Source organism: Morchella sextelata (assembly GCF_020137385.1).
Source record: "Morchella sextelata strain SCLS chromosome Unknown scls_25, whole genome shotgun sequence".
Lineage (NCBI taxonomy): Eukaryota > Fungi > Ascomycota > Pezizomycetes > Pezizales > Morchellaceae > Morchella > Morchella sextelata.
The window spans coordinates 90,199-116,988 of NW_025408640.1; the positions used below are offsets into that span (position 1 = coordinate 90,199).

Here is a 26,790-nt window from a genome sequence, read left to right on the forward strand (position 1 = left end):
GCACCATGTCTCAGTTTAACCACCATCACCCGACGCTCAAACCGTACTAACTGTATCATTATTATTTAGTTTTGTACCGGTTTGTACCGCCAAACCGACGTCTCATTGCAAACGCTGCCATGACCCCGCTGGACATGCATGAGCAATGCACCCGGGGGTCCCTAAAGGTGATGCAACGTTTGACATAACGCCAAAAGGCACCCGGATTCAAATATTTTAATACAACACAACGACTGAATGCGATAGATATTCTGATCATATGTATGAGACAGGAGTCTCTAGGATAGAATCTGCATTTTTTAAGTCATTAATTTGTATTTTTTAGCGTATAAAAGGGACAGCTTCCAAATAACAAAGGTGATAAAAGGACAAGCCACAGCCATTCATAATAGCTCTTGCCAAAACTATGATCTCCACCTTGTAAATTATCATATATCGACTTCGCGTCTTATTGGCTAGTTTCGTTGTTGAAGAATATGGATTGTATGACCGTTGTATCACTTTTAGGGACCCCCCGGGGACAGGTGAAATACAGTTTCAACTGTAGAGCTGTTCGGAGCTGCTAGAACTCTACCCACAGCAACTGGAGACCAAAGCTGTGTAGACTTTTGGATTCCTGGCTCGGCAACCAGTGTTCGTCTCCATATTTATATAATGACCAGTTCTATTTATATCCAGAGCAGGTTTAACAAACTAAACTAAACCGAACGATGACGTAATAGCCAGTCGGTTTGTATTGGTGAACCGAGGAACTGTTCGAAACACTGCGCTCAAGACTGATGTCGCCATTCCCTGTTTCACTTTCTCCAGAGAGCCGCGGATGTCCAGCGCTCTTACGTCCGCAGTGCTTCCGTAATCGTAGATGTCTGCCCCACCTCCGCACACACTTCATTCCCGCAGACCTACCGCTTCATCCCACCATACCCCGCACCTCAATACAACTTCCCCCCAACGTCCAAAGCTCCCTCCAACTATATCTCCCTCAATCTATCTACTCAGGAACCAGCAGTCATCTACCCCTTCCCTACCTCCCGAGCAGCCATGGGCCACGCAGTAACGCCCCCCACCACACCAAAGCTCTACATGCCACCCGATGTCCTCAACATCCGGTTCAGGCCACGCTACAAATACGACGGTGGAGTATAATCCAGTACGCATTGAATATCAAAACCAGCTCAAGCACCCCCGGGGGAGATTGAAGCAGATCTCGAGTTTATATTCCGATAATCTGCTCAATAAGGCTGGGCTGACCAGGTACCGTCCAGAGCGCCATGAGTACCGACAAATCCCGTCGCACTCTATCGCGTTATCTTTCAAGTTCCCGAGGTGTGCGCTTTTATTTCATAGCGACCGCGGCTAGGTTGAGGACTAGCTTCAATACATGCATTCCGGCGACTATGCCAGTCCAGCACTCAGCAGTGGCGGTAACGAAGCGATCAGGGATATAGGAGCGGCAGCCATCTCACTGGGAAAGTGAAAGCTATATTCAGAGGCCAGATAGGTCCACCTGACACCTGTAACATGTCCGGTCAAGATGACAGGACTGAGCAGCGTGTAGATGTTGTCTGAAAGGCGACCAACCTGCAGGTTAATGCCATTTTACACCTCACCCAGATAGAGGTACTACCTACACGTAGATATAAACTGGATAGCGCACACTATCCATATTGTATGAAAGATAAAAAGGAACACTGAAATCACAGTCAAACATAACTATCAGCCCAGGCCCCGATCCCGATGCCCTCGACGCATTGTAAAAGGCATCTGACTTTATTCAGTCCCCGGTGTTGATTAATTCTGGCTACTACGCGAAGAAAATGGGCTCAGCTTACCACCATAGTACTGCGGCTTCGTAAACAATGCCGAACTAGACCGGCTTTGTGAAAAAGAGAACAATACAATGAAAGAACCTTAACGGGAGTAGTATAGCGAATCCATAGATTTGGTTTGTGGATCGTCGATGCCTTAGGCGGCGTCTTGCTATTATTGAATTTGGAGGTCGATATTGCGTTTGGAGATATGTATCTCCGGTAGGGCGGTGGAGCCCGGGGGTGGGGGCCGGGCACATTGCAACATGGGCATTTTGGATCGAACACGTTCACGTAGGGGACGTTGTGTAACTTGTCAGGGGTTTTTATGATATTTACAAACAGTGGTGGATTTTCCATCCACCGTTCATCCCGCTGATGAACGGCTACGCAAATGAGCAACGGACAGAAACAACCCTACTCTCTCAGGGAGAGCATTATAGTACACTTCCACACCAAAGGACTCCATGCCCGGTTAACCAAAACCTCCATTCAGCCCCCCACAAAAGCGAACCACCTCGTACTCACCAAGACCCCCCGGCCCTCACATCCAACTCTCAAATACCAATACCCACATCCATAACCCCCTCAAGCCTCAACCTCCCCATCCACCTCCTCTCATAATGCACCCAACAGACCCCCCTCCTCCCGATCCACTCCTCCCCCCCCCTTGAACCCCTCATACCCCCCCTCCCACGCCTCCACAATCCGCCACAACGCCTCCATCTCCCTCACCGCCTCCCTTGCCAGCACCCCCAACGCCCGTATCTGCTCCCTCACAACCCCCCACACATCCCCCTCCGCGGGGAACTCCACATCCGTAAACACCCCCCGCGCCCACTCGCGGCCCTCCGCAATACTCATTGCCGGCGGTGCGGCGCGGAGCTCGGCCACGGCCCGGTGGTAGCGCCGCACCTGCAGGCGCCGGACGGAGAGGGAGATGAACACGGACCAGGAGGCCTCCTCGGTGTACTGCTGGTGCTGCTGGAGATATTGGAGGTGGGCGGCGTTGTCGGGGAGGGCGCCGGGGTCTGGGATGAGTGCTGCGAGGGCGGAGGTGGGGGGTGGTGGAGGGGTGGGCGGGGGAGGGGCGAGGCGCTTTTTGGCGTTGCGGGTGGAGCGGGTGCGCATTTTTGTGGTGGGTGTGCATGGGGAGGGAGAAGAGGGAGGGGGGAGGAGAGGTGGAGGGGGTGTTGGGGTTTTTACTGGGTGCGTAGTTGGCAAAAACTCTGGAGACACCTGTTTGGTGCGTGGTGGACAGCTGGTATGGTATTCCGGTGACCTGGCAGTAAGGGACATATAGTTCTCCTCCTGGAAATACTGATCTGGCGACTTCTGTAGGATGGGGACGGCTTCACACCTCCGAGGTTTCCGTAAAAAGAGGAAACGCCCCTTCGCCCATGTAGATACGTGCAGTGCAGATATCTCACATCTGGTTTGCGGAATGCAATTTGGACAATACTTCTTCAGATAAGAAGAGGCAGCTATCCCCGATGGAACGATACGGAACCACTGTTCTATGTATCTTTATAATAGCTCTACCGCTGAATGGAAATACACGTATACCACCTTCCACCCCCCCCCCCCCTTCCTCTTCCGCGGTCGCCTAATATGAGCAAATAGATACTCAAGGAGTCCTATCAACAACCAGAATATATCTCTTGGAGCCACCACCATCTACCGCCGCGCTCTCCCACCCAAGCATATCCGATAACATACGGGAGTGCGGGCTGCCATAAGTATTTCCGAAGGCGGCATATACTCAGCCTTGGCCTTTCGGCTCAGCCGGGAGAAGCCAAAAAGGCTACGTGTATATATATATTGGGCTGCTGGTGGGACTTATTGGTTTTGCCTCCGGGTGCTACCTTGTGATTACTCTCTCTGTCCCCGGGGGTGTGTGGTGTGCTTCTTTCCGGGAGCTAGATGCTAAGATTATTGAGCTTCGCATAGCGCTGGCTCTACATATCTTCGTCGCTGTCTTTTTTCTGTTCCTGCCCCGGCCATGGGCATAATTGTAGATGGGCAAGGTCGTTGCCGCCAAGAATCGAGTGATACGGAATGAGTCGAATCCCAACTTAGATCACAAAGATCTTTTAAGATCGAGTCCTCTACTAAACACTATAAGAGCAGAGAACGGTTGAGAGAACGTGTTGTGGCGAGTCTCATAAAATCTCCCCGGAAACACCAAGGACAAGAAATCCATGCTTGCAAACCCTACCTTTACGGAGATATTCTATGATCTAGATCTCCGAAGGCTCTTACACATGTTCCTTCGACATTCGGATTCTCAGGCATCCCGAGCACAGGGTTTTCTTGTTCCATCCTCGAAACCAAAATATGCTCGCCACTCACGGCCAATTTCGCCGCCAATTCAATGGCTCTATGTGACGGCGCATGAAGCCAGCTGTCGAATCCCCTCACACATCCCCACCTGGAAAGATAAAGATATAAGAGAACAGAAATCCTCTACATGCCGGAGGAGGATTCAGCCTACCCCACATGGTCTCTAGTTCGAAGTGACAGCTAATCTCGAAAGACGTCCGGCGCTCTCCACCGAAGAACTTGAGGACTCCTGTAGATATATGGGATTAATGCGCATCTATTTATTTCTACGTGCGAGAAGAAGCCTCTCATCATTTGTCTAAGACCCAGACTATCTAATCTGACCAAACTCACTACTCACACAGATAATTCTACCGCTCTTCTACGATTCTTGTATAAATAGAATAATTGCGCATCGACCAGCCGCACCAGCTGCAGGGGTTTGCAACCCCCCCCCCCCCCCGGGGCGGAAAACTCGTCTTTCATTACCCACTGCCGATCCGCGAACAAAAATCCACAACCGCGTCTTCCACCATACTACACGCATCTCCCTCCTCCGTCCATGTCACTGACACCTCCGCCCCCCCTCTGCTGCGCCGCTCCCCGAGTGAACCCCCTATACAAATCCAGACACCCACCCTACCCACCCAGACCCCGGCGGGACAGAGATATCTGTTGAAGTCCCTTGCCACAGCCACTCTAGTCATATGTCACCACCGTCAATCGGCGGGGTGGCATTTTGGCGTGGAAAATCAACCAGAAATATGGTACACATTGCGCTGGCTATGAACTTTCTGTCGCATGCCTTGTCGCCATATCAACGCTATTGAGCTGTGGCCCCTGTTGAAGTTTTGTGCCTCTCGGAGGTGGTGGTGGTGAGTGTTTTGCAATTGGCTTACCGGGAACTAGAGAAGTGGGTTAGGGTTTTTTTGGCTGGAGCGATTTCGGTATTTTTGGGGATTGTGGTTTTTGTATGTATTAGAGGATTTCAGTTGATCCCTATTGTCGATTTTCAACGTGAGGGAGAAACTCTAGCTGCCAAGAGCCTGTTCCTAAATGAACATCCTGTGAGTGCAGACAGAGAAATATTCCGGGACGGAATATCCAGCATTGGGTATTTATCAGAACGTGACATGTCGGCTCAGGCAGTCAGTTTGAAAATGCGGTTTTTTTCAATAGATTCCAAAAATAAAAATAATTAAAAAAGGCCCTACTTATTCTCCGGATTTTGCTTTCCCTTTTCTCCAGTCCCAAGCCCCGCAGATACGAGCAGTCTTGTGGATACAATAGCAAAAAAATGGTATGGATTCGCTACGTTATTCCCGTTCATGCTGGAGGAATGGAGCAAGAATACGGCATTACAACGGTATTCTTTTTGTAATGTTGGTTTAATTCCGTATTGTTCCCTAAATCCCGCAATCATCCAGTACTGATTTCACCCCGTTTTTTGTACTGTAGTTTAAGACCACTTTCACTCTCTAATTTCTCTCCTAACTTAGTACAAGATGACTTCCTAGCTGGTTATGGAAAATGGAATATGTTGTATGCATACACCCAACCTTTCGCTCCTATTGTCTTTTCCAAAACGCAGCAGATGCGGCTCCCCTCATTAGTTCCGCGGCAGTGGGTGCAGTTCCTACCTGCCCCCCAACCTTGGCAACCTTGAGCCTCCCAATCGCCATCGCGCATGTACGTACGACTGAATCGTTAGGCGGATGAAAGAAACCGTTAGCACACCCCTTGCACTGGTGAATCTACGGTCGTTTTTTCTTGTCGTGGAAGCCAGCATATATACTCCCACCCTGCCGCCCGCGAACCAAAGAAAGATTAAAAACGAAATAAAAGAGCACAACTAAACAAAAAAAGAAGCTAGAGGATAGCGGGGATCGGCAATCGCGTTCTTTCACCAGAAGCGCGTTGGAATCGGGGAGTGCTGGGGTGTTGAGCCGGCGGTGTTTAAACCTGTCGTCCCGTAACATTCTACCACGACAGACAGAAAAGCTGTGACTGCGAACGCGCCGGGTCGGGGATTCTGCGGCGAGCGAACTGGAATTTATATAGTGACATCACGCATATTGCTGCCGTTGACAGCCGGATGAAGGTCAATTCTTATGCATTTTGGCTGAGTGGTGACACAGAGTCGCAATCCGGGGAGAGCTTGTAGCACCGAGATATGGGAAAGGGAGTTTTTTTGTTTCCTTTCACACATGGTGGATGACATAAGTGTTCCCAGAAAGCAGGGCTAATCAAGCCACACCACTAGCCACTCTCATCCGCTTTCTTCATCTACGTGTCCTCCCTGACCACCGAGCCCGACATCGCAGCGATCACTCGAGGGAATACCAAGAGTACGGCCGGAATGCCACATGAGTCCACAGATCGTTTCGCGTTCTAGATATTCCATATGATCGAGTTGAAAGGTTTCCCTCTCTCGTCAACGTTGCGTCTCGTAGGAGGGTGATGGGCCGGGCAACTACGATGCAGGGGAACTGAGACCACTATATATAGCTACCTAGTTCATTGGCCAGTAGGGGTTGTTTTCCTTGACAAAGAAACATTCCGGAAGAGCAGTCGTATCGCCTGATGAATTCGCCACGCGAACCAACCTGGTCGGCTGGAGGGTTTTCGTACCACCTGAGACATAAAGTATCACTCGTTTGTCTTGGCTTCACCGAACTTCTATTGGCTGGCCTACCGGTACCGTCGTCTGTTGTGTCCGTGGTAGGGGGGCCAGCGTCATCCCTTATTCTTGTCAGAGCAATTGCAAACTTGATAAATTATTGTTTATGAAAGCTCTAAAGCTCATCCCGCTGTCCGGATTTGGTGCAGATGGGTGTGATCGTCCTTCAGCACGCATTGGCATGTTAATATAATTTCTCGATTGCGCAAAATTCCATTGGTCCGTCCCACACCTACGCTTCTATCATTTAGAAAGGAAGATTCATGAGTATCTAGTGAGGCGAATTAGCTCTGCGTCCGGTATGTTGTGGGGAGCTCCTCGGCCTCGGCTGTGTCGGTGATATTTTCCACCCTTTATTTTAACTGTGGATATCTAACCTGTCGTTGCCGTAATTTGCGCTCTTGACGGTCGTGGAGTTGGCTTCTTTTGATTCTGAATTTGCCTTGTAGTATAGCTAGAATTAGCAAGGTTAGAGGACCGACAGGAGCTTGGAGAAGAACCTCTTGAAAAAACTCACAACCCCAGTTGTTGTTAAATTTGTTCACTTGTACTTCGCCTATCATGGTGTATAGAGTGGCATCTTTAACCAGAGAACCTACTCTAGAGATTGTTATGAAAACCGTAGTTATCATTCTCACATGGGGCTCAGTAATAAGTACAAGTAATGGCCGCCGGCAACGCCTGAGCTCCAATCTTTAGACCCCCCCCCCCCCCCCCCTGCCAACCGCGACAGGCACCCGCCTGAGATTTCGCACCGAAACATCTGTAATACATTTAGCACCCGCCGCCACTATAAATATGCAACAGTAGACCCACTCTCCACTCTCGGCCTCCAGTCTCCAACACAAACAGACTCACAACCAAAAATCCTCAACTTTGAGTCAAACAACTAAAAAATAAACAACTTCTCCACTCATAAACAAACAGCTTACCTACCTCAACATGCCTTTCATTGCTATCGCCATTCTCTACCGCAAATACCGCGCCGGCCGTATATCCCTACGTGCCTTCCTCCGGTTCGTTCTCAACATGTTCCAATATTTGATCCTCCACATCACGCTTTTCTTCCTCAACATGTGGGGGCTCTATGTAGTCATTGGCCACAGCACTCGTCCAACGAATACTATCACTTGCACCAATACCACCTCGGTCGTCGTCAACCTCCCGAAGTATCAGGAGGTCCGCAACCTCCCAAAGTATCAGGAGGTCCGCAACATTCCCCGTTGGAGGGAGGCTGGAGCTTATCGTCATGAATACTCGGAGGCCCGCATGGTCAAAATTACGGGATCGGTCTGGGAGTATGTCCATGAGCCGGTGGTGAGAGGGACTAGTGGTGTTTATGGGGTGGAGAGGGCGCAGGGGCAGCTCGTGCATGCCTTCCCTGCGTTGCATGGTGCGAGGGGAATCTGATGGATTTCATTCGCCATCGTCATCGGTCTTGCGTGGAGTTATTATGGGTGCGTCAATTGTGTGGTTCTCGGAAACCTTGTGATATCTGCTATACGGCGTCAGAACTAAAGTCTTTTGCGAAATCTGAAATTTAAACTTGTTTTGAATAATCTTACTTCTCCGTGACTTGAAACTTAATATACTGTATGCCTGCCTGTGCGATGTGATTCCATGTATGCTCTATCCATCTTCTCTTTCCGTTGCATAAACCACCAACCGGAGAAGATCGAACCCATCTCTTAACAGGTATAGGCAAAAGATATTGTAATACTACGGCGAGCCCTGTCCTCTCGGAAAGGAATGACATTGTAATCAATATCGCGGGGTTGGGGAGGATGTTGAAGTTGATGAAAAATGTCGTGAGAAGTTGACAAGAAGAAAAGGTGGTTACTTTTTACAATGTCCGCGACTCGCGAGTTTCGCTTCGTGGCCTCCCGCCCTGAACAACAGTCCATGGCCTCCCTCGCTTGCACGAGATTCTAATTTTATCTTACCACGAGTGCACGTACCTAGGACCAGAAAATAATCCAATCTCAAATAAAACTATTTTTGCATGAGGCGTTAGCAGTGTGAGTTAGGGTTTGTGCGCTCAGCCACTCGGAACGATGCATTTCCCGACCATATGGCGACACAACGAGCTCCCTAGGAACAACCAAAGAAAAAAGAAAAAAAGAGAGCACATAGGGTTGTGAGAAAGTACTTCAAAATAGACAAAATGGTAAATTATTTTACAACAAGATATTGGGCCCAGCCCTCTAAATACTCAACCGGCTTTAGCGTCATGACACAGGTGGACCATGAACCATAGGATCAGCATGTAAAAATTGAGTTCAATGTCCTGATTTACGCCGAATATCGTGTCTCTAGATGGAATATTATTAAAAAAAAAGCGAAAGAAGAAGAATGTATAAACTGCGGGGCTGCATGGCCATATATTAGTACGGTAAGATGAGATCGAGCTTGTTTTTAGCATGACAGTTCATGGTTTATCACGATTCTACTTTTTTTTTTCTACTCTATAGAGGAATGTTCTTGGATGAAGAGTTGCGTGGTAGGGTACGCCCGCAAGAAAAAAGTGACGAAACAACGAGTGATCTCCAACGCGGTTAAGCAACAACCATGACTTTTGAAGGGAGGCCATAAGGGTGTTAATACACTTCAGAGGGCGTAGTATATACGCTCTTCCTCATTTTGGGTTTCAAGGACTTCTTTTCATTGGGGTTGGTGTTAACTGCAGGCGTTGTTTCGTCACTTTTTTCCCGCGAGTGCACATAGAGTAGAGTAGAAAGGTCTACTATTTCTTGGCTCGAAAAAGGTTCGCCAATAGGAGCCCGCCCTTGTTTATCTCATACAGGGGTCGCGTTAATAACTGGCAGGGATATACTAACAATGCATGCTGAACCCCTGTCACTTCGACGCTAAGACAAGCCACCGGAGGGACAAGGATTAATCCTTGTCAAAATGCTACATTAAGGTAAGGACTATGACTCGTTCATAAGCCCTGATGGTCTAGTGGTATGATTCCTGCTTTGGGTTCTCTTAAATGCAGGAGGTCTCCGGTTCAATCCCGGATTAGGGCCTTGACTTCTCTCTCATCTGAATTGTCTGATTCTCTCAGTCTTTCGGGTGAGCGTTCTTTTTCCTTTCCTTAGAAACGGTGGATAAGGAAGCATCTTGAGGTTACGATGACAACAAATTCTGTGTTTTCGCTTATAGATGTTACCATTAATTTTCCTTATTTCGGATCCTGGCGCATATTTCAACTGATAATCAGAAAAGTGTATCCCTTCGTCTGGCAAAAAATGCTGCCCACCCCCCAAAAGCCAAATTTTATATGTGGCTTTACTAACAGATCCCGTTATCTCTCTTATCAAATAATAGATCTCCCATACAAATCTGATTCCTGTGTTATAGGGTGGGCAGCATTGCCAGACGAAGGGATAAGATCGCTCAGAAGTAAGGACATCTCTAAGCAACATTCGGCGGAAAAGGCCACCGGCGGCGGAGTAACTCCATATCGGCCACTGCACGACAACGAACTAAGAGAGGAAGAGCGGCATAAGAATAAAGAGACAAATGCACAAACACGCTGCGATCTGTTCAGCATAACTGCCGTCAAACGATAGTTGACCTATTTCATGATTGATAATCTTCTGAGACATTGGGATTAAGGGTAGAAACTTAGTAGGGTTCTCGATCACCTCCGATAAATTGTAATCAATCCGCCGAAATACTGTCCTCCAGCAGTTTGGCCAGCCCTACTAAATAGACACTATGTTCGGCCTATCGATAGATTCGGGACTCATCAGCTCAACGAGGCGAGAAACGATCCTCCTGACCGGTCACCGGGTCGGGTGAGGCATCTCAAAGGAATCCGGGGCCGCGCTCATTGCGAGAAATTTCAACGGTTTCATCCCGTTAGACTTCCGGGCATTCTTCGCAGCTGATCCTGTATGCTGTTTCCATGCCTTGTTTTGAATGTTACTGGACCGAAATAAAGAATAGTAACTAGAATAGTGAAGAAGATCCCCATCCACTTCTAGACTTACGGAAATAGTAGTCAAATGTCCCCACGCCTTTCTATTCCGCCCTTGAGCTTAGTATGACACTGAGTGATAAGGTTGGCGTAGTTATCTGGTACAAGGCGTACATATCACTCCCGGCACGTAATCCAAGATCACCGAAGAACCAGAAGAATGACTATTGTCAAACGACCTGCAGTGCTGGTACTCCGGAGTTCAGCAAGCGTACATATGCTGCCTTTGCCGCATTGGAAATTCCCCTGTTTGATGGGGTTCCTCGTCCCATACATATACCTAACCGGGGGTGTGAATCTGTGGTTCGTAGCTGAAGATGTGTAGGTTCTATCCGGCAAGGGTTCTCATAGGACAACAGAAAATCTCAAGCGCTGCTTAGCACTACCCTAGGGGATATAGCCAAAGTCATTTTATGACAGTGCCAAACCTGCGCTGTTCTAAATCTCCTCGCAAGTCCACAACAACCATACCCGGTGATATAACGGCACTATCGCGTCCCAATGTAACTCTGATACGAGTGTGTAAACCGGAATGAAGAACCTTGTAGTAAGTTATAGGAATATGCCGTTTATGCTAGTGGCGATAGGAACTTAGGAAGTCTGGAAAGGGTAGAGGGGCGAGGAATTAATGTGGAAGGTTGATTACGGTCATGCGATTTCGAAGTAAAAGCTGCCTCATACACGTAGCTAGAGTGATAATCCATGCATCTATAGGTCCCTTAGTAGAAAACTCGCCTGGGATATCTGGAATGTATATATACATGGTCGCCCAGGCAGCGGGGTATAATCCGGAGGTCGCGTCTTCACGAAGATAGAGACGTGATGGCTTCATAAGCAGATTTGGAGTACGAAGGCGGTCACAGCGCGTGGAACCTTTGATCTTGTTCTCAATCCGTCTCATTCCAATATCTATCTTTACTTCCTACGCGAGCAAATTACGCAGGGTTCCAAGTTGCAAGACTTTCGCCCAGTACTATTATTGGACCTCCGGTTAAAAGCAGAGTGAGCGGCGGTTTTTTTTTTTCAACCGTATTTTGTTCCCAACTAACGCACCTGTCAGTCTATATATATTTACACTATAACCTATCCACCACAAACTATTCCCAAAGTCCTCGAGTTTGAATCTTAATCATGGAATGTCACTCGGATATCATCTTCGCCGCCCTCGGACCTCTGGTTGAAGCTCGATAGGTCCTGAAGGTATAGCCCATATATAATTATACTTTTAGTAGGTTCCCTTTACTAGCGAGATATTGCCTGTATCAAGGTCGCACTATTTCTGAGAGGTGGAACCCAGCGCCGGTAAAGTGTCGGTCATAGAATATCACTCGGATTATTTTGGTATCGGGATAATCGAATACGACTCCAGGGCTTTTCTTGTCCAGCATTTCGATTCGCAATTTCTATTAATTGACCGTTAATATAACCTTTAATTCCAGTGCCTACCTGCTATATTACTACCTGAAATTGCTGTGTTCGGAGGTTTCGCGAATCGTAGTGTGTTCTTGTGTTGACCGCCTCCGATATCTTTCCGGGGTATGTGAAAAGGGTCGTTGTATGGTTTCCTTTATGGGATAGAGTTGATTAGTGTGCACGGTACCATTATATTGAAACTAGCTTTCAGTTTCGCGATGATACCAACATTTGAAAGAATCGCCTGGAACTCGACTATCTTTAGCTGCTCATTTCAAAAAACTCCAATTATCCCGAGTCATTTTTAGTTACTCCTCGAAGTTAGATAGCAGCAGATTCCTGATCGTAGTACCAATCTTGTATAACACACACTAGTCAGATAGATGTGACTACCGGAGGAGGACACAAATCTTGTATCTCACACCCAAAGTATGTTTCCACGCCCAATTCCGAGCTGGCATGGAATTAGCGGGCTACCTGCTGCACAAGTAATTATTTTCTAGGTTCTCATGTAAGCCGGTGTCCAGCCCGGCTGAAGCTGCTCCGCCGTTTGACCACAAATACTCCCAACCAGTTCTATACGCATATTTAAACTGGATTTTGCAAGGTTGATATCGGCAGTGAAACGAAGCACTATTTAATTGTAACCCGAACATATCCGAAGAGAAATTCCACATCGCACCAAGGTTTTTTAGGCGGTAGCACTACTCGGCAGTCTCGACTGGCGTCCCGGAGATGTAGTATAGTCGGTGATACTCTTGGCCCTGGATACTAAACGTACCTGCCTCCACGTTTGGTTATTTCTTCCGCTGGATTCCGTGAATACCCTACCGCTTGTGTGTCGAGTAGGAAATAGTAAACCTTATTGTGTATTCTACTGCGTGTGAAACCTAACAGTGTAGAATATGAAAGTGGGACGTAGGAGAATGTGAGACAGCATATGCCTATTTCCGTATTCTAATCCTGTACCACACAGCCCAAATGTGCAGTGTGGGGGGAGGGTATATAGAAATACGACATTCCTTTCCGGGATTCCTGGCAGATGTAGAATCTTCCTACGATGCATGCCCGTTTAGCCACGGGTAGTACCTCCACGAGCCTTCTTATAAATAGCGTAATGTCAGCATCATTACTGCTCAATATCCAAACCACACCTTCTACAGCTCCATACCCGTAATCAGTCACACACGTTGCCATCACTGTTTCGCAACTCCAACTGCAAACCCTCCCTATATAATCATGACTACCAACAATGTCACCGAGTTCGGCGCTATTATAGCAGTCATCACCCAGAATTTTGATGGATATAACGAGAGTCTTCAGAATTGGATTTGCCTCTTCAAGCAGAGTGCTCAGCCTCTGAGCGACTACACAATCGAAGAGTTGTCCCCACTCGCCGCTCTATTAAAGAGGGCAAATATACTCAACACCATCGCGCTACTAGATTGTGACGCACAAACATTATTGCCCGAGGGATTTTTCCCCTGGACCGGTGAGAGAGAGTGTAATAGATTCATTGGAAACGAAGAAAACCCAATTCTGGAGAGGAACAGCCTGCATATTTATAGAAGATATTATGAAGCACGGGAGACCTTGCTGCCCCTCAGAACGGAGATTATGGAGCTCATAGTCACCAAGTTTAACATTAAGGAACCAGCAATTGAAGAGAGGCTTCATGAGAATAGGAAGGCAATACTGCTCAGCAAGGCAATCCATCAGCCTATGAGTGAAGCAGACCAAAACGTGTTATATAACGAGTTTGTTGCAACACAAGTCCAAAATTTTCATGGTGCAGCCTCAGTTGAGTATTCGCCGAGAACCGGAGTCATCTTCAAACCCCGGGCGTAGGAACTATATTGTAATTTTAGTTTTCTTACTTAATCTTTTCTCTTCAGATTCTCATTAGCTTACTTAACTGATGTAATTTCCTCGCGCATGTCCGTCGTTCTGTATTTAATTATCCAATTCAAATCTTCATTTTTCGCAACTTGTTTCATTCTTCCCTGTAGCAGTCTTTGCTCTATCTAGCTGTAGACTATCGCCTATGGATGATATATACGCTCCCTTATCCTCATTAATGTTCCCTCATAAATAGAGTATTCATGGAAAATAACCTCATACGAGTAGAATGCGTAATGTAACAGTAGGGACTCCCGAGCCAGGCCCCATTCCAGTCCATGAGATAAATGGAGGTAACCCTTATGGGTTGACTGCCTCCATCCAGGGTTCCCAGCGGTGCAGACCGCTTCTAAATTAAGGCAAACCCGTACTAATTGCAAGTCAGTACAGACAACCGTAGCAAATGTACCAACTGTTTATATTTAAGTCGAGGGTTTGAATCGGTTTAACCAGATAAACCGCGGCCCCATGTCTTAGAATGTCAGAGTCCGCGTTCTTACGAAGGCCTTTCATCTTCTGGAACAGGGTGTTCAAGCTCGGAACTGGGTCTTCCAGCTGCCTGGGTGCGGTGTTCGAGCTTGTGAAGTGGGTTTGCATAAACAGTTTAAACTGTCGGTATAACCGGTTGTGAGGGTGCATGAACTGTTTAACCGTTTATTTAAGGAGGTCAAAGCTCAGTTCTGATCCGTTGACCAAGACGTACATTTGGTCAAGTGTGCGCCCTGTCGATCAAGATGATGGACGGGGCAACCCCTTTGCCAAATGGGAGTCTTGATGAATTATTGACCCAATGATCAAGAGGTGGTTCCCGACAGATGATGGACGCTAGATAATATTTCCCTCCGGTGGATGTGTCAATGAGTTCACAAACAGAGAGACCTATTATAATTCCAGCAGAGTTCGGTCAACTCGAAGGTGGAATTATGATATTGTCAAGTGCTAAAAATAACAGATCACTGGCACCCTCGTGAGACTCATAGCAACAAGATTGTACCGTGACCTTCGAGGTCAGAGGTGTAAGTCCATTCTTTTCAAGCATCAAACTTCGTTTATGAGACTTGAAATTATTCAATTGCTCTCCTGGTTGTTGAGTTATTCTGAAGTAGGTTTCGATGTTCTCGTGAAGTGATCGGTTATTTTTGGCACCCAACAATACGTTTTGCTGTAGTTCAATACTCTAAAGACAATGCTTGATCAGATAATTTTAGCTCTTTCCTGAGCTGGCGTGGGCGAACTATTCAGAGGAATGGGATTTTTTTAGAAGACCATTATAATTATTCGAAATTTGTTAGTAAAGCCATACCAAATATATCTTTGTTTTGGTGGTTCAGTATTTTCACGAGAGCTTGAGGGATAGCAGCTGATAGAGTTCGAATCTCCATATGTATGTGTGGACTTGATCACTGTGTAGAGAAATTACATGAACTTGTTTAACGGAGTGCCCTATTCATTATAACATGGGCCTTTTGAAAGGATCGCCCTATCCATCAATCTTGAGGAATTGTGCGCGCACTTGGCCAAATCGATGTCTTGGTCAACGGATCAGAACAGCTCCACCAACTATTAAATTAAAAGGTTGAGTTCGGACGTTTTGAACCACATAACCGGCAAACCACTGGAGACACTGGCCATATTACGTTAGTTGGGTTCGGTGCACCACCGCCAGCAACTCTTGTACCTACCACATTTCTTGAACAGTCAAACCTTGAGAAACGGAGTGTATCCGGAGATCGACCAATTTCATCTACTTCTACCCCGAAGGATGGAGCACCATATACCTCCCCACCCCCTCTTCTCCTGCCATACATACACACTTACTATGGCCAACCAGGCTTCAGGCCTCGTTGGAACCTGGGGAAGATGCCATTGGCAGTAGAACAGCAGAGGCCTAGCATCTATACACTGGTACGATCCTAATAGGCTATGGGGAAATAAAGCTCTCCAGCCGGGAATAGGGGAAGATCCGCGAGCATTTGCCCTTGTGCCAACAGAAGTGCCGCGGTTGCCCAAACAAACGGGATATGTTGGAAAGGTGAGGTCACTGCCAGTTTATTTGAGCTAATTGAGATTTGGTAAACTTACATAGTGGTAAAGATCGGGCACTTAAAGTAGATGTGTGGAGTGTGAGTAGCAGAAGGGCGATGTCAACACCAGGAGTCGTCCAGAAACAGTATGGTAGTTATTCGTACTATATTAGAGAACTACAGGAAAGGCGTCTCAGGATCGTGACGATCTTAGCCCGCGTTGATGAAACGCATTGCAGATGGCCATCTCTCTTTGTATGGCTGTGGATTGAGAGAGGTGATCTGCTCGGGTGGTGACCCGCTGCAACTCGTTCCTTGCCCAATTAAAAACCACACCGGAAGCAGTTTGCTGGACTTCAATATTTGGCGGTGGAACATGTTGTCATTTTGCAATTCAGGGTTAGGTGAAAGATGGTCATTTGGCATGTGTTTCATCACCCACTCCTCCCTATATCTGGCTCCAATGTTTCATCTCAAATGAAGCCTTGTTCGTGATCAAATTACACCTTCTACACAAGCCAAGAACCAGAAGAACGACATCAACCGTCTAAAACAGCACTAAAATAGCAGAGTTATTGCCTTTACTTGGCTGTTCAGCTAGTTCATACAGAACCCATCAACGACTAGCTACAGCAAGGATACCCAAGGTACAATGTCACACCCAAAACCCGCAGTCTCACCACCAGGCTCTACCGCCACCAGAGACCCTATCTCCTCGAGAGTTACCAGGTCTCTCGACACCCATACACTCGAAGCCTTATCCGCTGCTAACACCCCCGAAACAATGGATGACACCATTCTCCCCGATTTCGACTCGCCCGAGATGTTCGCGTTAACCCCCTCACCCACTTCCGACAGGGCCCCTCCCGGCTGCAATGTTCTCCTAGTCGAAAACGGTAACTCCATGGCTCTCGCCCGCCAGGAGAGGATTAATATCACCACCAATCTCAGAGCTATGACTGCCCAAAAAGAAACGCTGCTCCACAAACTCCAGCACACCATGGTCTCCCCAACACCCGAGTATACACTCAGCGAGTACGAAGAGGACCTGACAGCAGTACATGGCCTCATTATGGCCTCCCGCGAAATGGAGTCCGATCTCGCATACAACTGGCTAGAGATGCAGAGACTCCGTGAGCAGCGGGAGATCCTTCGCGCTGCGAAGGCTACGAAGCTGCAGCTGCTGCATGCGCAAATTGAGGAAGGGGGTCGGGAAATGGTAATGCTTACGCGGATGTTAAGGGAGTTCAACTCCAAGAGGCCTCGACCACCGTCGGAGATCCAATATCTGGGAGTTTATGCTCCGGACGCGCCAGAGGGTACACTACGTGAAGGGGAGATTTTCTTTACGAAGCGGGATGCGGAGATGCATTTGATCTGGGTTGGGAGGCAGATGAGTATGTGGATGGAGGAGCGCGCGGAGTTGGAGGGGGGGGGTGATGATGGGCGCGATAATGGTTGGGAGTAGTTCTAGTTGGTACGGTATAATGGAAGAGATGGTTGTAATGAGAAGCAGACATATATCATAAGTCTCCATGATCTGTGTCTGCAAGATTAATCCCGCCTGTAAATGTCTTTCGGCTGTATGAGTCGTTCTTTTAATACTCTTAATGTCTAGTCATTGTATACAAGACTATCAAACATAATGTGTCTGCATTTTAACCCTGCCTCACTGAGAGTACGTCTGCGGAAGCAATTATATATATACGGAACGAATTATCGGTGCGATATGAGTTGAAGACCATACCGTGGCCACCACCGAATGTTAACCATTTCCAAACCCTTCAAACTTACGACCAACCCAACCATCGAATAGAAGCACCAAATAAACCCAACTAGCAAGCTCTCAAGCACCGGAACGCTCGCGCTGGCCATTGGAACATATGGGGTGTTGAAACTATGAGTTCGAGTCTATGAGAAATGTCCTAGTAGTAATAGTGTGGCCACATCTGTGAGAGGGCGGTCATATTTTATCACCTCAGTCTAAGATCACTTATATTTTTCAAGATGGAGTCACATTTTGAGTCTCCTCGGCATAAGAGCTCGTGTATGAGGGACCTGGGATGCGTCCTCTGCATTGTAAATCAACCAGTCCTTCTTTTATTAACAGTTCTTGGGAGGGGGGGTTGAAGTAATGTGGGAACCGGGGGTGTCCAGTTAATCCTTGGACTGTTTTTGTGTAACGATTCTGTAGAGAAGGTCAACACAAGCTAGGACGTATACTCGCTAGGGACCTAAGACTATAGGAATACAAGATATTTCATCCTTGAAACTCCGGTCGAGATACTACTTCAGAAGTACATGTAGAGTTGGGGGCCCCGGGGGTCTTGAGAGAGGATCAGTTTGGGTTCCAATGCGAATTAGAACCTTGTGATAAAGGATGGAGTAGCTTTAAGGTTATAGGATGGAAATGGCTGTATTACCATTACCCTTGTGAATTGAAGGTGTTTAGAAGGTTTACTAGCTGGCATCTGGGCTTGGTGATGAAATGTATAGAGAGCACAAATAAAACGGATTATGACCGAACTGGGGCAAGTATGAGGAGAAATATCTTGCTGATATTTGATCTCTGCTCTTTGGTATTTATTTCCGGTCTGGTGCGTGCGGGGTGGAAGGGTTTACGGCTGGAAATACGCCACCATTTCCATAATGGTTCCGCCAGCTGCGGGTCGATATATAGATACCTATTTAGAGAGCTCATACCATTAAACTTATAGCACTGGGTTATACCAAAAGCCTCTTGTATCTATTTACACCTGCAGAATCTCCAGTCTTCTTACCTCTTTATAGCCGGTATATGTTAGTTTTAACTTCAGGATAGTAGACTATATTATTCAACTAAAGTCATCCAGGTTTAATTATGTATTGTAGTTTACCCATCATAATCTGAGAGTAAGATGCATAGTGTTATAAAATCTTTGTTATTTCCCACACGCTGTGCTGACTATCTACTACTATCTACTATGCCACAATTAACCTGTATCCCAGGCCCTAATATCCCTATTCTTTCTTTCCATGCGCCGCTCCCATGAACCATCGTGGACACTACACTTATCCTCCCCATGCTCCTTCTCGAGGAAGATGAGTTATTTAGTAAGACCTTTACGGGATTTATAGAGTGTTCCGAAGGTTATCTGGATAGTTGCAGAGATAGGGAGTTTACCTATCCCTGGCATCACTGGAAGGCGGAGAAGGAGCAATATTTCACTCTAGGCTCAAGCGAGAATTGAAGTTGGATTGCAGGGTTCTCAAGGACAATGGGGTATGGTGATATTTATCGATAAAACTCTCTGGTGGTACACCGAGAAAAGTACCTTTAGGTAATAGTAAGTATGATATGGTATCCTATCTGTATCCATAATATCATGATAGAGTCTTGGCGCGCGGATCAACAGTTTGTCCGCCCTTATTTGCTTTTTCTAAGATATATTGATTCTTCGGACACACTTTCCGAAACATGAGACATCACTCGTTTCCACTATGATATATCACAGGAAGGCAGAGAGGGAGCAAGATTTCACTCTAGAGTCTAGATTCAGGGGACAATTGAAGCGGGAAATATATATAGGATACATCGTGGAACGAGGTCTCGTGACTATCAGGTTCTGGGAGAGAAAAGGTATATGTACATGTAGCTTTATCTGAGTGTCAGGATTTTTTAATTACCTTTTATATAGCAAAGAACGAATAAATGAATCTTCAATATCGCTAGCAGCATGTAGTGGGTCACGGTGGCCATGGCTACGATGATTACTTCTTATCCAATGACAAGCAGTGGGAAATGAGAAGAACAAAGAGGCACAGATGGAACAAATATATGTTTGATTCCGGAAGAAGGAGAGTGTTAGGTTTCCTCAAAATCTCGCGATACCTGCATGAAGAAGAAGAGGAGAGCGGAAGAGTGATCGTCCTCCGGTAGAAAGCCGATGGCTCAATTCTGCGTGCTCACCAAAGTTTGATTGATAGGAATGATTCTTTCTTCCATACAGGACACAATTATAGTAATCCAATAGTAACAATATGACAAGAACATATCCCCCTGACGCACCTTCTATCGTCTAGCTGCAGTGGTCCATATAGCTTGCATATATGAAAAAACCAAGGAATATTCCACCGTCACCAATCCCGCTTCATCCCGGTACACAAAACAAAAGCAAAAGGTAGAACCACACCTGTAGTCTACCGGCCTGTACTGTAGATGTAGAGAAACCTGGTTAAACAGTAGCCAGGAGTTTTAAAAAGCATTCGTGATCAATAATGAACGCCGTCTCCATGCAGTATCCCATCTTATCATCTTGCCACAATTGAAACAAAGACACGGTGACCGTCCGGCAAAGATAGTGTCATTAGGATATGACAGGTATTTAATCAAAACGTGTCCGATCCTGGACGATAAAAAGGGAGGGATTTCCGTCAGTTTTGACTATATACCAAAATATCTCCCAAACTAACATAAGTTATATACGAACCTCTATATCCTAACGATATCTATCGATCAGCTCTTCAACCTGAGTTGTATCAACTCTGATAGAATTGATGTGGCCGGAGAAATATAAAGGAACTATACGCTACATATACTGGTCATGGGAGGGAAGTATCCTAGAGCTGAGTGTAAAACCTGCCCTGGGTATCACTCACCGCCGATTAACTATATAAATTCCTCCCATTTCTCTCACTCTATCTATCACAAAAAAACCCTCAGAAAAAAAAACCTAAACAACTCTTCCTCCAAAAAACATTCCTCAACTTATACTAGTTGTCAAATCCTCCCTCTAAATTTAAACAACCATCTATCCCCCACCCCACAACTATAAAATGACCACCCCCGAGTCTCTCCTCCGTACTGCCGCCGTCGCCCAACACCTCGCCTAGGCACGAGTCTAGGAAAGTATTGCTAATTAATGGTAGTAAAGAATTATAGCCGGGTGACCTATATGAAAAAATATATCCTCCATTATCCATCCTAATATATTTTACATACCGACTTACTGAGATGTATATTTTTAGTAATAATCACAAGAGCTCAAGCCTAACTTCAAGGCTCGAACAACTCGATCCTTCTCCTCCACAATCCGAGCCGGCTCGAGGCTCATACCCATCACTATCCTTACCTTGTTGATTTTATTCAGTGCGGAAGCCTACCCATGGCGCAAAAGCTAATACGGGGCCAACCACCTACGACGTATCCGACAGACGCAATCCTCCCACTCCCATCCCCACTCAACACCTCCCAAAGACACCACACAGACAACGTCCTAGCTACCCTACCTTCACCAAACACCCGACAAAACAATCCTTCAACCACCAATACTCTCTACAACACCTCGCTCCTCCTCCAAACAACCATGCAGACAATCCACGAATCCGCCGCCTCCCGCAGAGACCACGTCACCCGCCAGTGCGCCAACGCCCAGAGTCTCATCGAAAGCCTCAGAAGGGGGTACGACGTGGCCTCCTTCAGGAGCACAATGATCCGCTGCAGACTCGCGCGCAGCGGGTACGACCTGCAGGCTGGCACTCCCCGCGAAGGTGTCACCATGACGGTCGAGATGCGGCGCGAGATGGGCCGCCTGGAGGAACAATTGGGTGTTATGTGCCTGTGCCGCACGAGGATGGAGGAGATGGATAGTAAGCGCAAGGATCTGCTGTGGAACACGATGCGGTTGGAGGACTTTGAGAGGGTTGAGGCAGAGGCGGAGGCGAAGGCGAAGGCGAAGGCAGAGGCGGAGGAGATTGGAACGGGGAAGCTGAAGGGGGAGAAGGACGTGGAGGGGGAGGATAAAGATGTGGAGGAGCAGAATAAAGACAGTAAACACTAGCAGGATAAATTAGGAACAGTATTGACGTCTTATCACAAATTTCCTGATCTCACTTTACTGTAGCAGCTAATGCAAGATATTCGATAAATATCTTGCACTTTAAATTTTGCTCTCTCCGTAATTTCAAATTAAAAGTCCATCCGAGATTAATCTTTCATGTCGCTCTGCTTCGCCGTCCACAGCTCCGATGCCGTGGAGAAGCCGGATGTTCAAGGTAACATCATACACCATAGAGCCCAGCGATAGTATGAATTACGTGCTAGAATCCGAGTTCCACCAGCGCTGATAGCACCCTGGCTGTAAACGTTCAAGAATCCATACGTTGCCAATTTTGTTCAGTGCGGAAGCCTACTTACCCAGGGTGCAAAAGCTAATACGGCAACCACTCACATGTCCTTATAAGCCAGCCGCAATTCTCCCACCTCTCCCACTCTCCACATCCCTAAACACAACCACCAAACAACCATTCCCCCACAATCTCTAACAACTACCAATACCCATTTCCCAACCACCTCACCAAGCAGCCATGTCAACCCCCCAAGAGCAATGTGCCACCCTCCTCAGCACGCTCCCCGTGAGGGCGTGACGATGACGGTCCAGATGCTGCAGGAGGAGGTGCGCATGGAGGGGTGCTGGCAGTGTCGCAGGATGATGGAGAAGACGGATAATCATCGGAACGACTTGCTGTTGCAGGAGATGCTGGCCGTGGAGAGAGATATGAAGAGGGCGGAGGAGAGGGCGAGGGCGAAGGAGGTTGAAGAGATGCTTCCGGATGATGACATGGAGGGGGAGGCCGAGTTTGTGGAAGATCAGATTTAAGGAAAAAGAATTAGTTGTAAAAGTTGCACAACTTTAACGTTTTATCATTGAATCATAAGCTCTGCAATTTGTTCTGTAACAGTTAGCTCGCAAAAATCGGAAATAAAGATCTTACCGTTTAAATTCTCGCTCTCTGTAGCGTTTTTGAAAGCGCCTCCGGGACCAACCTCTCATGTTGCTCAAGTTTCTTGCCAACGGCTTTGACACCGTCGGATTTGACACCGTCAGACGAGCTCTGGCTGCTCGTGATCGAGGTCTTGCTATGAGTGATGCTCGGGCTCGATGATGGATGAGATGATGATGTGGTCTAGGTTATGAAGTCTCGTTTTATACAGGTCTGAAAACAGGACAGGCTTGCTTGACCCGGCTGGGCCACATCACCGCTGAATCGGTCACAACACGGTTACGCTTAGTCTGCACCACAACATCCAAGGCAATGAATTAAACGAAAAAAAAAAAAAAAAAACATCCAAGGCAGCGTCATATCCCATCACTCGAAATAGTCACGAGTGACATTCCATGATCAAGCACGTGGGTTACACAAAGACCGTTCTAGAGAATGCCCTTAAAACCTATGGTGGCGATGTCTCACTTACAAAGGTTTGTTAATATAAAGCATAGGGATTCCAAAAATTGAGAGCACAATCAGTGTTCACGAGAGCCTCGACTCGAGTCGACTCGCTGTACACTCCTCATGTTACCAGAGCGGGGATACTCGTGTAATATAGACCCCGGCTAATCAAGCCCAACAAGAAACACCCAGAACCCACTGCTAAGAGCTCTCTCGAGTAGCATCGAGATGCATCGAGGCATAGATGCATGTGGCTGGGAACAACCCAAAGCAGATCTCCTTAGATGCAGATGCAGCTCAATGCACCCCGTCTTTCTTCTCTCGACGCGCCTCGGGGACCACACTGAGTTACTACTTTGTAATATATCTCCTACGGTAGTAAAGTTATCATGTATCGAAGTTGACCATTTCCTATATGTTCGAAGAACCAAGACTAGGCAAAGTAAAGCGATATTTGACCTCCTGATACCCGAGTGAGAGCTTCAATCGCTGAGGTGGAAAGGAGAACTCTCTTCGCTTCAATAGCTATTGTAGAGAGAAAATTATGCGTATATATACAGTCAGCTTTGCATGCCTGACATCCTATTCGTACCCCAGTCCCATCCGCCAACCAATCTCCCGGGTCAGTTGAAAAAGGTATTACACCGTGGTCAGCAGAAAAAGATATTGCACCGTACTTGATCCTATAAATACCAAGCGTGTCTTCCCTTCTCTGGCTTCTTCCTCCATCCTTCATCCCAACGCCACAAAATTCACACACAAACCATAGCGTTCTTTCCACCTCCAACAACCACCCACTATGACCACTAGCATAAACCCCTCCGTCATGGCCGCCTCCACCCGTGACATCCGCAAAGCTGAAGTGGCTGCCTACGCCTCTCGCATCGCAGTTTCGATTACCGAAACTGCTGCTGTTATCAACTCCTCTACATTCCACGTGAAATGCGTCAACGTGACCCTCGCGGCCCTCGGGTATGACATTATTCTCCACGCGCCACGCCCCGGTGTTAATATGACGGCGGAAATGCGGGACTTGGTCTTTGAGGAGACCCAGATCAGCTTGTACAAAGACTACAAGATGAAGGAAATCCAGCTCTATCATGAATTGCGTTGCGAGATCCTTAAGGAGGAGATGGAGCAGGTGGAAAGGGAGAAGGCGCAGGATGAGGCGGCAGGAATCGTCGAGGAGGAGATCGAGTTTGATGGGTAGACTGCGGCTCTTGGAGGAGTAGGTGTGATAGACTCGGTGTTTCTGTTCTTAGTTAATTTGTGTTTTGATAATGCATGATATGGAAGGAAACACAAATATCGCGATTAAGACTGTACTTTCAATGATAACCTTCTTCCTTTAGACTAGCACCCGCTTCCTATGTGATATGTGAGTGTTTCAATATTAGAAAATTTATTCAGTCCATTCTGCTCGATAAATTACTAGAGCTTGGGCGGCAGTGCCCCCACCACCATCAACTAAACCAACTTCTCCTTGTAATACACGCTCTCCAACGCAGGGGCTCTCAGGCAATTGACCATGAAAGTATCGTAGATGAAGATGTAATTAGGAAGTTCAGAGTGAAGCTCCTTGAATGCTCCACTTATTCCTTCTGGGGTCACGCTGAGACCAGGCGTTCGCCAAGACGACGTCCTTGCCATGTTGTACACGTACCTGTGACTTCCCGCCCCGCGCGGGAAGATTGCTTGGGGCGGTGGGAACGGCACCAAATCCTCTCATCCAGAAGCCCGTAGCCTTGGTAGGCAAAATAATTCTCCCAACTCCCCCAAGCGCCTCCCATGCCCAATAAAAACAACCTTCCCCATCTCCTCCTCTTCCTCCCCACGTCATAAAAACCTCAGCTATCCAAACAAACCACGCTCTCCATCCCACCCTTCCGAACCATAACCACCCCCACCACCTCGGACACCCCATCCTCTCCAATACCATCGTCACAAATACCGCCGTCGTCTCCACCGATACCGCTGTCCTCTCTACCACCTACGTCCTCTCCACCACCCCCGTCGTCTCCACCACCTCCATCCTCGCCACCACCTCCGCCGCCTGCACCACTCGCGCCCTCTAGAAAGCGGAAGCGGCAGCCCTCGTCATGACCCTCGAAGAGATCTTCCGAGCGAGCAGCAAAGGCTACCACGCCATGTCTTCCCACCTCCGTTCCATCGAAGGCAAACTTCTACATCTTGGGTATGATGTCCCCGGTGGAGCTCCTCTTCCGGGTACGGATATGACGCTGCAAATGCACGCGTTGCTGGACGAGGCGAGAGGTTTGAGGGTCATCATCGATACGTATGCGAGGTCTATGGAGCTCCTTGAGAAGGCGAGGCATGATGTGCTGCTGAGTGAGAAGGAGGAGGTGCAAGGGAAGGATGCGGAGGAGAGGGAGGCGTAGAGGTTTATGCCATTGGGAGAATTCTTGGGAGATTTCAGCTAAAACACTAAATTCATGCAAGATCAATGTGGTTACTAAAGCTCAGTTTGAAATACAAATCTCTCCCGTTTACCCCAATCTTTTCTCTTTCTACGTGAGTCATTAAATCTGATAAAGAATTCAGAACGTTCTACTCTCTTGGCTTAGTGTTTAGTTTCCTTTACCGATTTCTTTCTAGCACGGCAATGGGGAACTCTATTTTCTCTCACAAGTATTGCAGTTGTAGAAGGTTCATAGAATGCAATACTTTTCTTTATCAAGTAATATTCTCACTGGATGCTCTGGGTCCATACAGAAGACAACGTTCAGTCCTAGCAGTGGAATGGGTGATCCTTAACATTGCAGCTCAGCTATTCCGTATCTATATTAGCCCCATTCTCCCTCATCTCTTAGCCTAGATCTTTCTTCTATAGATGCAAGACTGTGCATCATAACACCCCCGGCCCTCTAGGTGTTCAAGCTATCCCGAGAGAATAACGCCACATTCCTCTCCACACGTTCCGGAACCCTAATATAATCACATGAATACCCAAAACTCCTGCCCTCATGCCCACAGTAAACAATGTTGAGTATGCTGAGGATATACATCTCTCTGCAAAGCTCTATACAGTCTCTCAAACCCCCCCCCCTCCCCCCGGGGAAAGCCCCACTCACATTCACCACAGCCAGCCCTCACATCCGGTGCTAATCCGACGTTACTGTTACCCCACCGACAGTGTTGCGGCGCTCAATAGCCAGACTGAGAACGTACTATCCCGGAGATATACTTCAGCGGGATACCCGCCGCGGCTGTGTCATGGAGATGAAGCCTATATAGACCCCCAGCCATCCTCCTCCTCCTCTATTGCGGCACCTATATGCAGACTATAAACTACTCCGGAGGTGTGCCTCGATGGGATGACACTAAAATATCCTCTACATCAACTCTCCAGTCAGAGTCGTAACCCATAACCCCCCCCTCCCCCTCTCTCTTTCTTGCAGATCTACATTCACCAGTATCTCCGACATTGCC

The 26,790-nt window shown here is 47.3% G+C and overlaps 9 protein-coding genes across 9 annotated transcripts; 7 read left to right on the forward strand and 2 right to left on the reverse strand.

The window, feature by feature from the left end:
• Positions 1 to 2,426: 2,426 nt before the first annotated feature.
• Positions 2,427 to 2,939, reverse strand: H6S33_007934 (uncharacterized protein; the record flags this gene model as incomplete). Its single annotated transcript, XM_044839424.1, has 1 exon — positions 2,427 to 2,939. One exon carries the CDS (start codon positions 2,937 to 2,939, stop codon positions 2,427 to 2,429), a length of 513 nt encoding a protein of 170 aa, XP_044688125.1.
• Positions 2,940 to 7,752: 4,813 nt separating this feature from the next.
• Positions 7,753 to 8,220, forward strand: H6S33_007935 (uncharacterized protein; the record flags this gene model as incomplete). Its single annotated transcript, XM_044839435.1, has 1 exon — positions 7,753 to 8,220. One exon carries the CDS (start codon positions 7,753 to 7,755, stop codon positions 8,218 to 8,220), a length of 468 nt encoding a protein of 155 aa, XP_044688126.1.
• A 6-nt stretch (positions 8,221 to 8,226) lies between these two features.
• Positions 8,227 to 8,566, reverse strand: H6S33_007936 (uncharacterized protein; the record flags this gene model as incomplete). Its single annotated transcript, XM_044839446.1, has 2 exons — positions 8,227 to 8,308; positions 8,376 to 8,566. The coding sequence occupies 2 exons, from the start codon at positions 8,564 to 8,566 to the stop codon at positions 8,227 to 8,229; spliced, it is 273 nt and encodes a 90-aa protein (XP_044688127.1).
• A 4,881-nt stretch (positions 8,567 to 13,447) lies between these two features.
• Positions 13,448 to 14,056, forward strand: H6S33_007937 (uncharacterized protein; the record flags this gene model as incomplete). The annotated part of the gene is made up of 1 exon (XM_044839457.1): positions 13,448 to 14,056. The coding sequence occupies one exon, from the start codon at positions 13,448 to 13,450 to the stop codon at positions 14,054 to 14,056; it is 609 nt and encodes a 202-aa protein (XP_044688128.1).
• Positions 14,057 to 16,783: 2,727 nt separating this feature from the next.
• On the forward strand, positions 16,784 to 17,599 carry H6S33_007938 (uncharacterized protein; the record flags this gene model as incomplete). Its single annotated transcript, XM_044839469.1, has 1 exon — positions 16,784 to 17,599. One exon carries the CDS (start codon positions 16,784 to 16,786, stop codon positions 17,597 to 17,599), a length of 816 nt encoding a protein of 271 aa, XP_044688129.1.
• A 3,877-nt stretch (positions 17,600 to 21,476) lies between these two features.
• Positions 21,477 to 21,950, forward strand: H6S33_007939 (uncharacterized protein; the record flags this gene model as incomplete). The annotated part of the gene is made up of 1 exon (XM_044839480.1): positions 21,477 to 21,950. The coding sequence occupies one exon, from the start codon at positions 21,477 to 21,479 to the stop codon at positions 21,948 to 21,950; it is 474 nt and encodes a 157-aa protein (XP_044688130.1).
• Positions 21,951 to 22,496: 546 nt separating this feature from the next.
• H6S33_007940 (uncharacterized protein) lies at positions 22,497 to 22,769 on the forward strand (the record flags this gene model as incomplete). The annotated part of the gene is made up of 1 exon (XM_044839491.1): positions 22,497 to 22,769. The coding sequence occupies one exon, from the start codon at positions 22,497 to 22,499 to the stop codon at positions 22,767 to 22,769; it is 273 nt and encodes a 90-aa protein (XP_044688131.1).
• A 1,370-nt stretch (positions 22,770 to 24,139) lies between these two features.
• On the forward strand, positions 24,140 to 24,550 carry H6S33_007941 (uncharacterized protein; the record flags this gene model as incomplete). The annotated part of the gene is made up of 1 exon (XM_044839502.1): positions 24,140 to 24,550. One exon carries the CDS (start codon positions 24,140 to 24,142, stop codon positions 24,548 to 24,550), a length of 411 nt encoding a protein of 136 aa, XP_044688132.1.
• An 889-nt stretch (positions 24,551 to 25,439) lies between these two features.
• H6S33_007942 (uncharacterized protein) lies at positions 25,440 to 25,739 on the forward strand (the record flags this gene model as incomplete). Its single annotated transcript, XM_044839513.1, has 1 exon — positions 25,440 to 25,739. The coding sequence occupies one exon, from the start codon at positions 25,440 to 25,442 to the stop codon at positions 25,737 to 25,739; it is 300 nt and encodes a 99-aa protein (XP_044688133.1).
• Between the last annotated feature and the right edge of the window lie 1,051 nt (positions 25,740 to 26,790).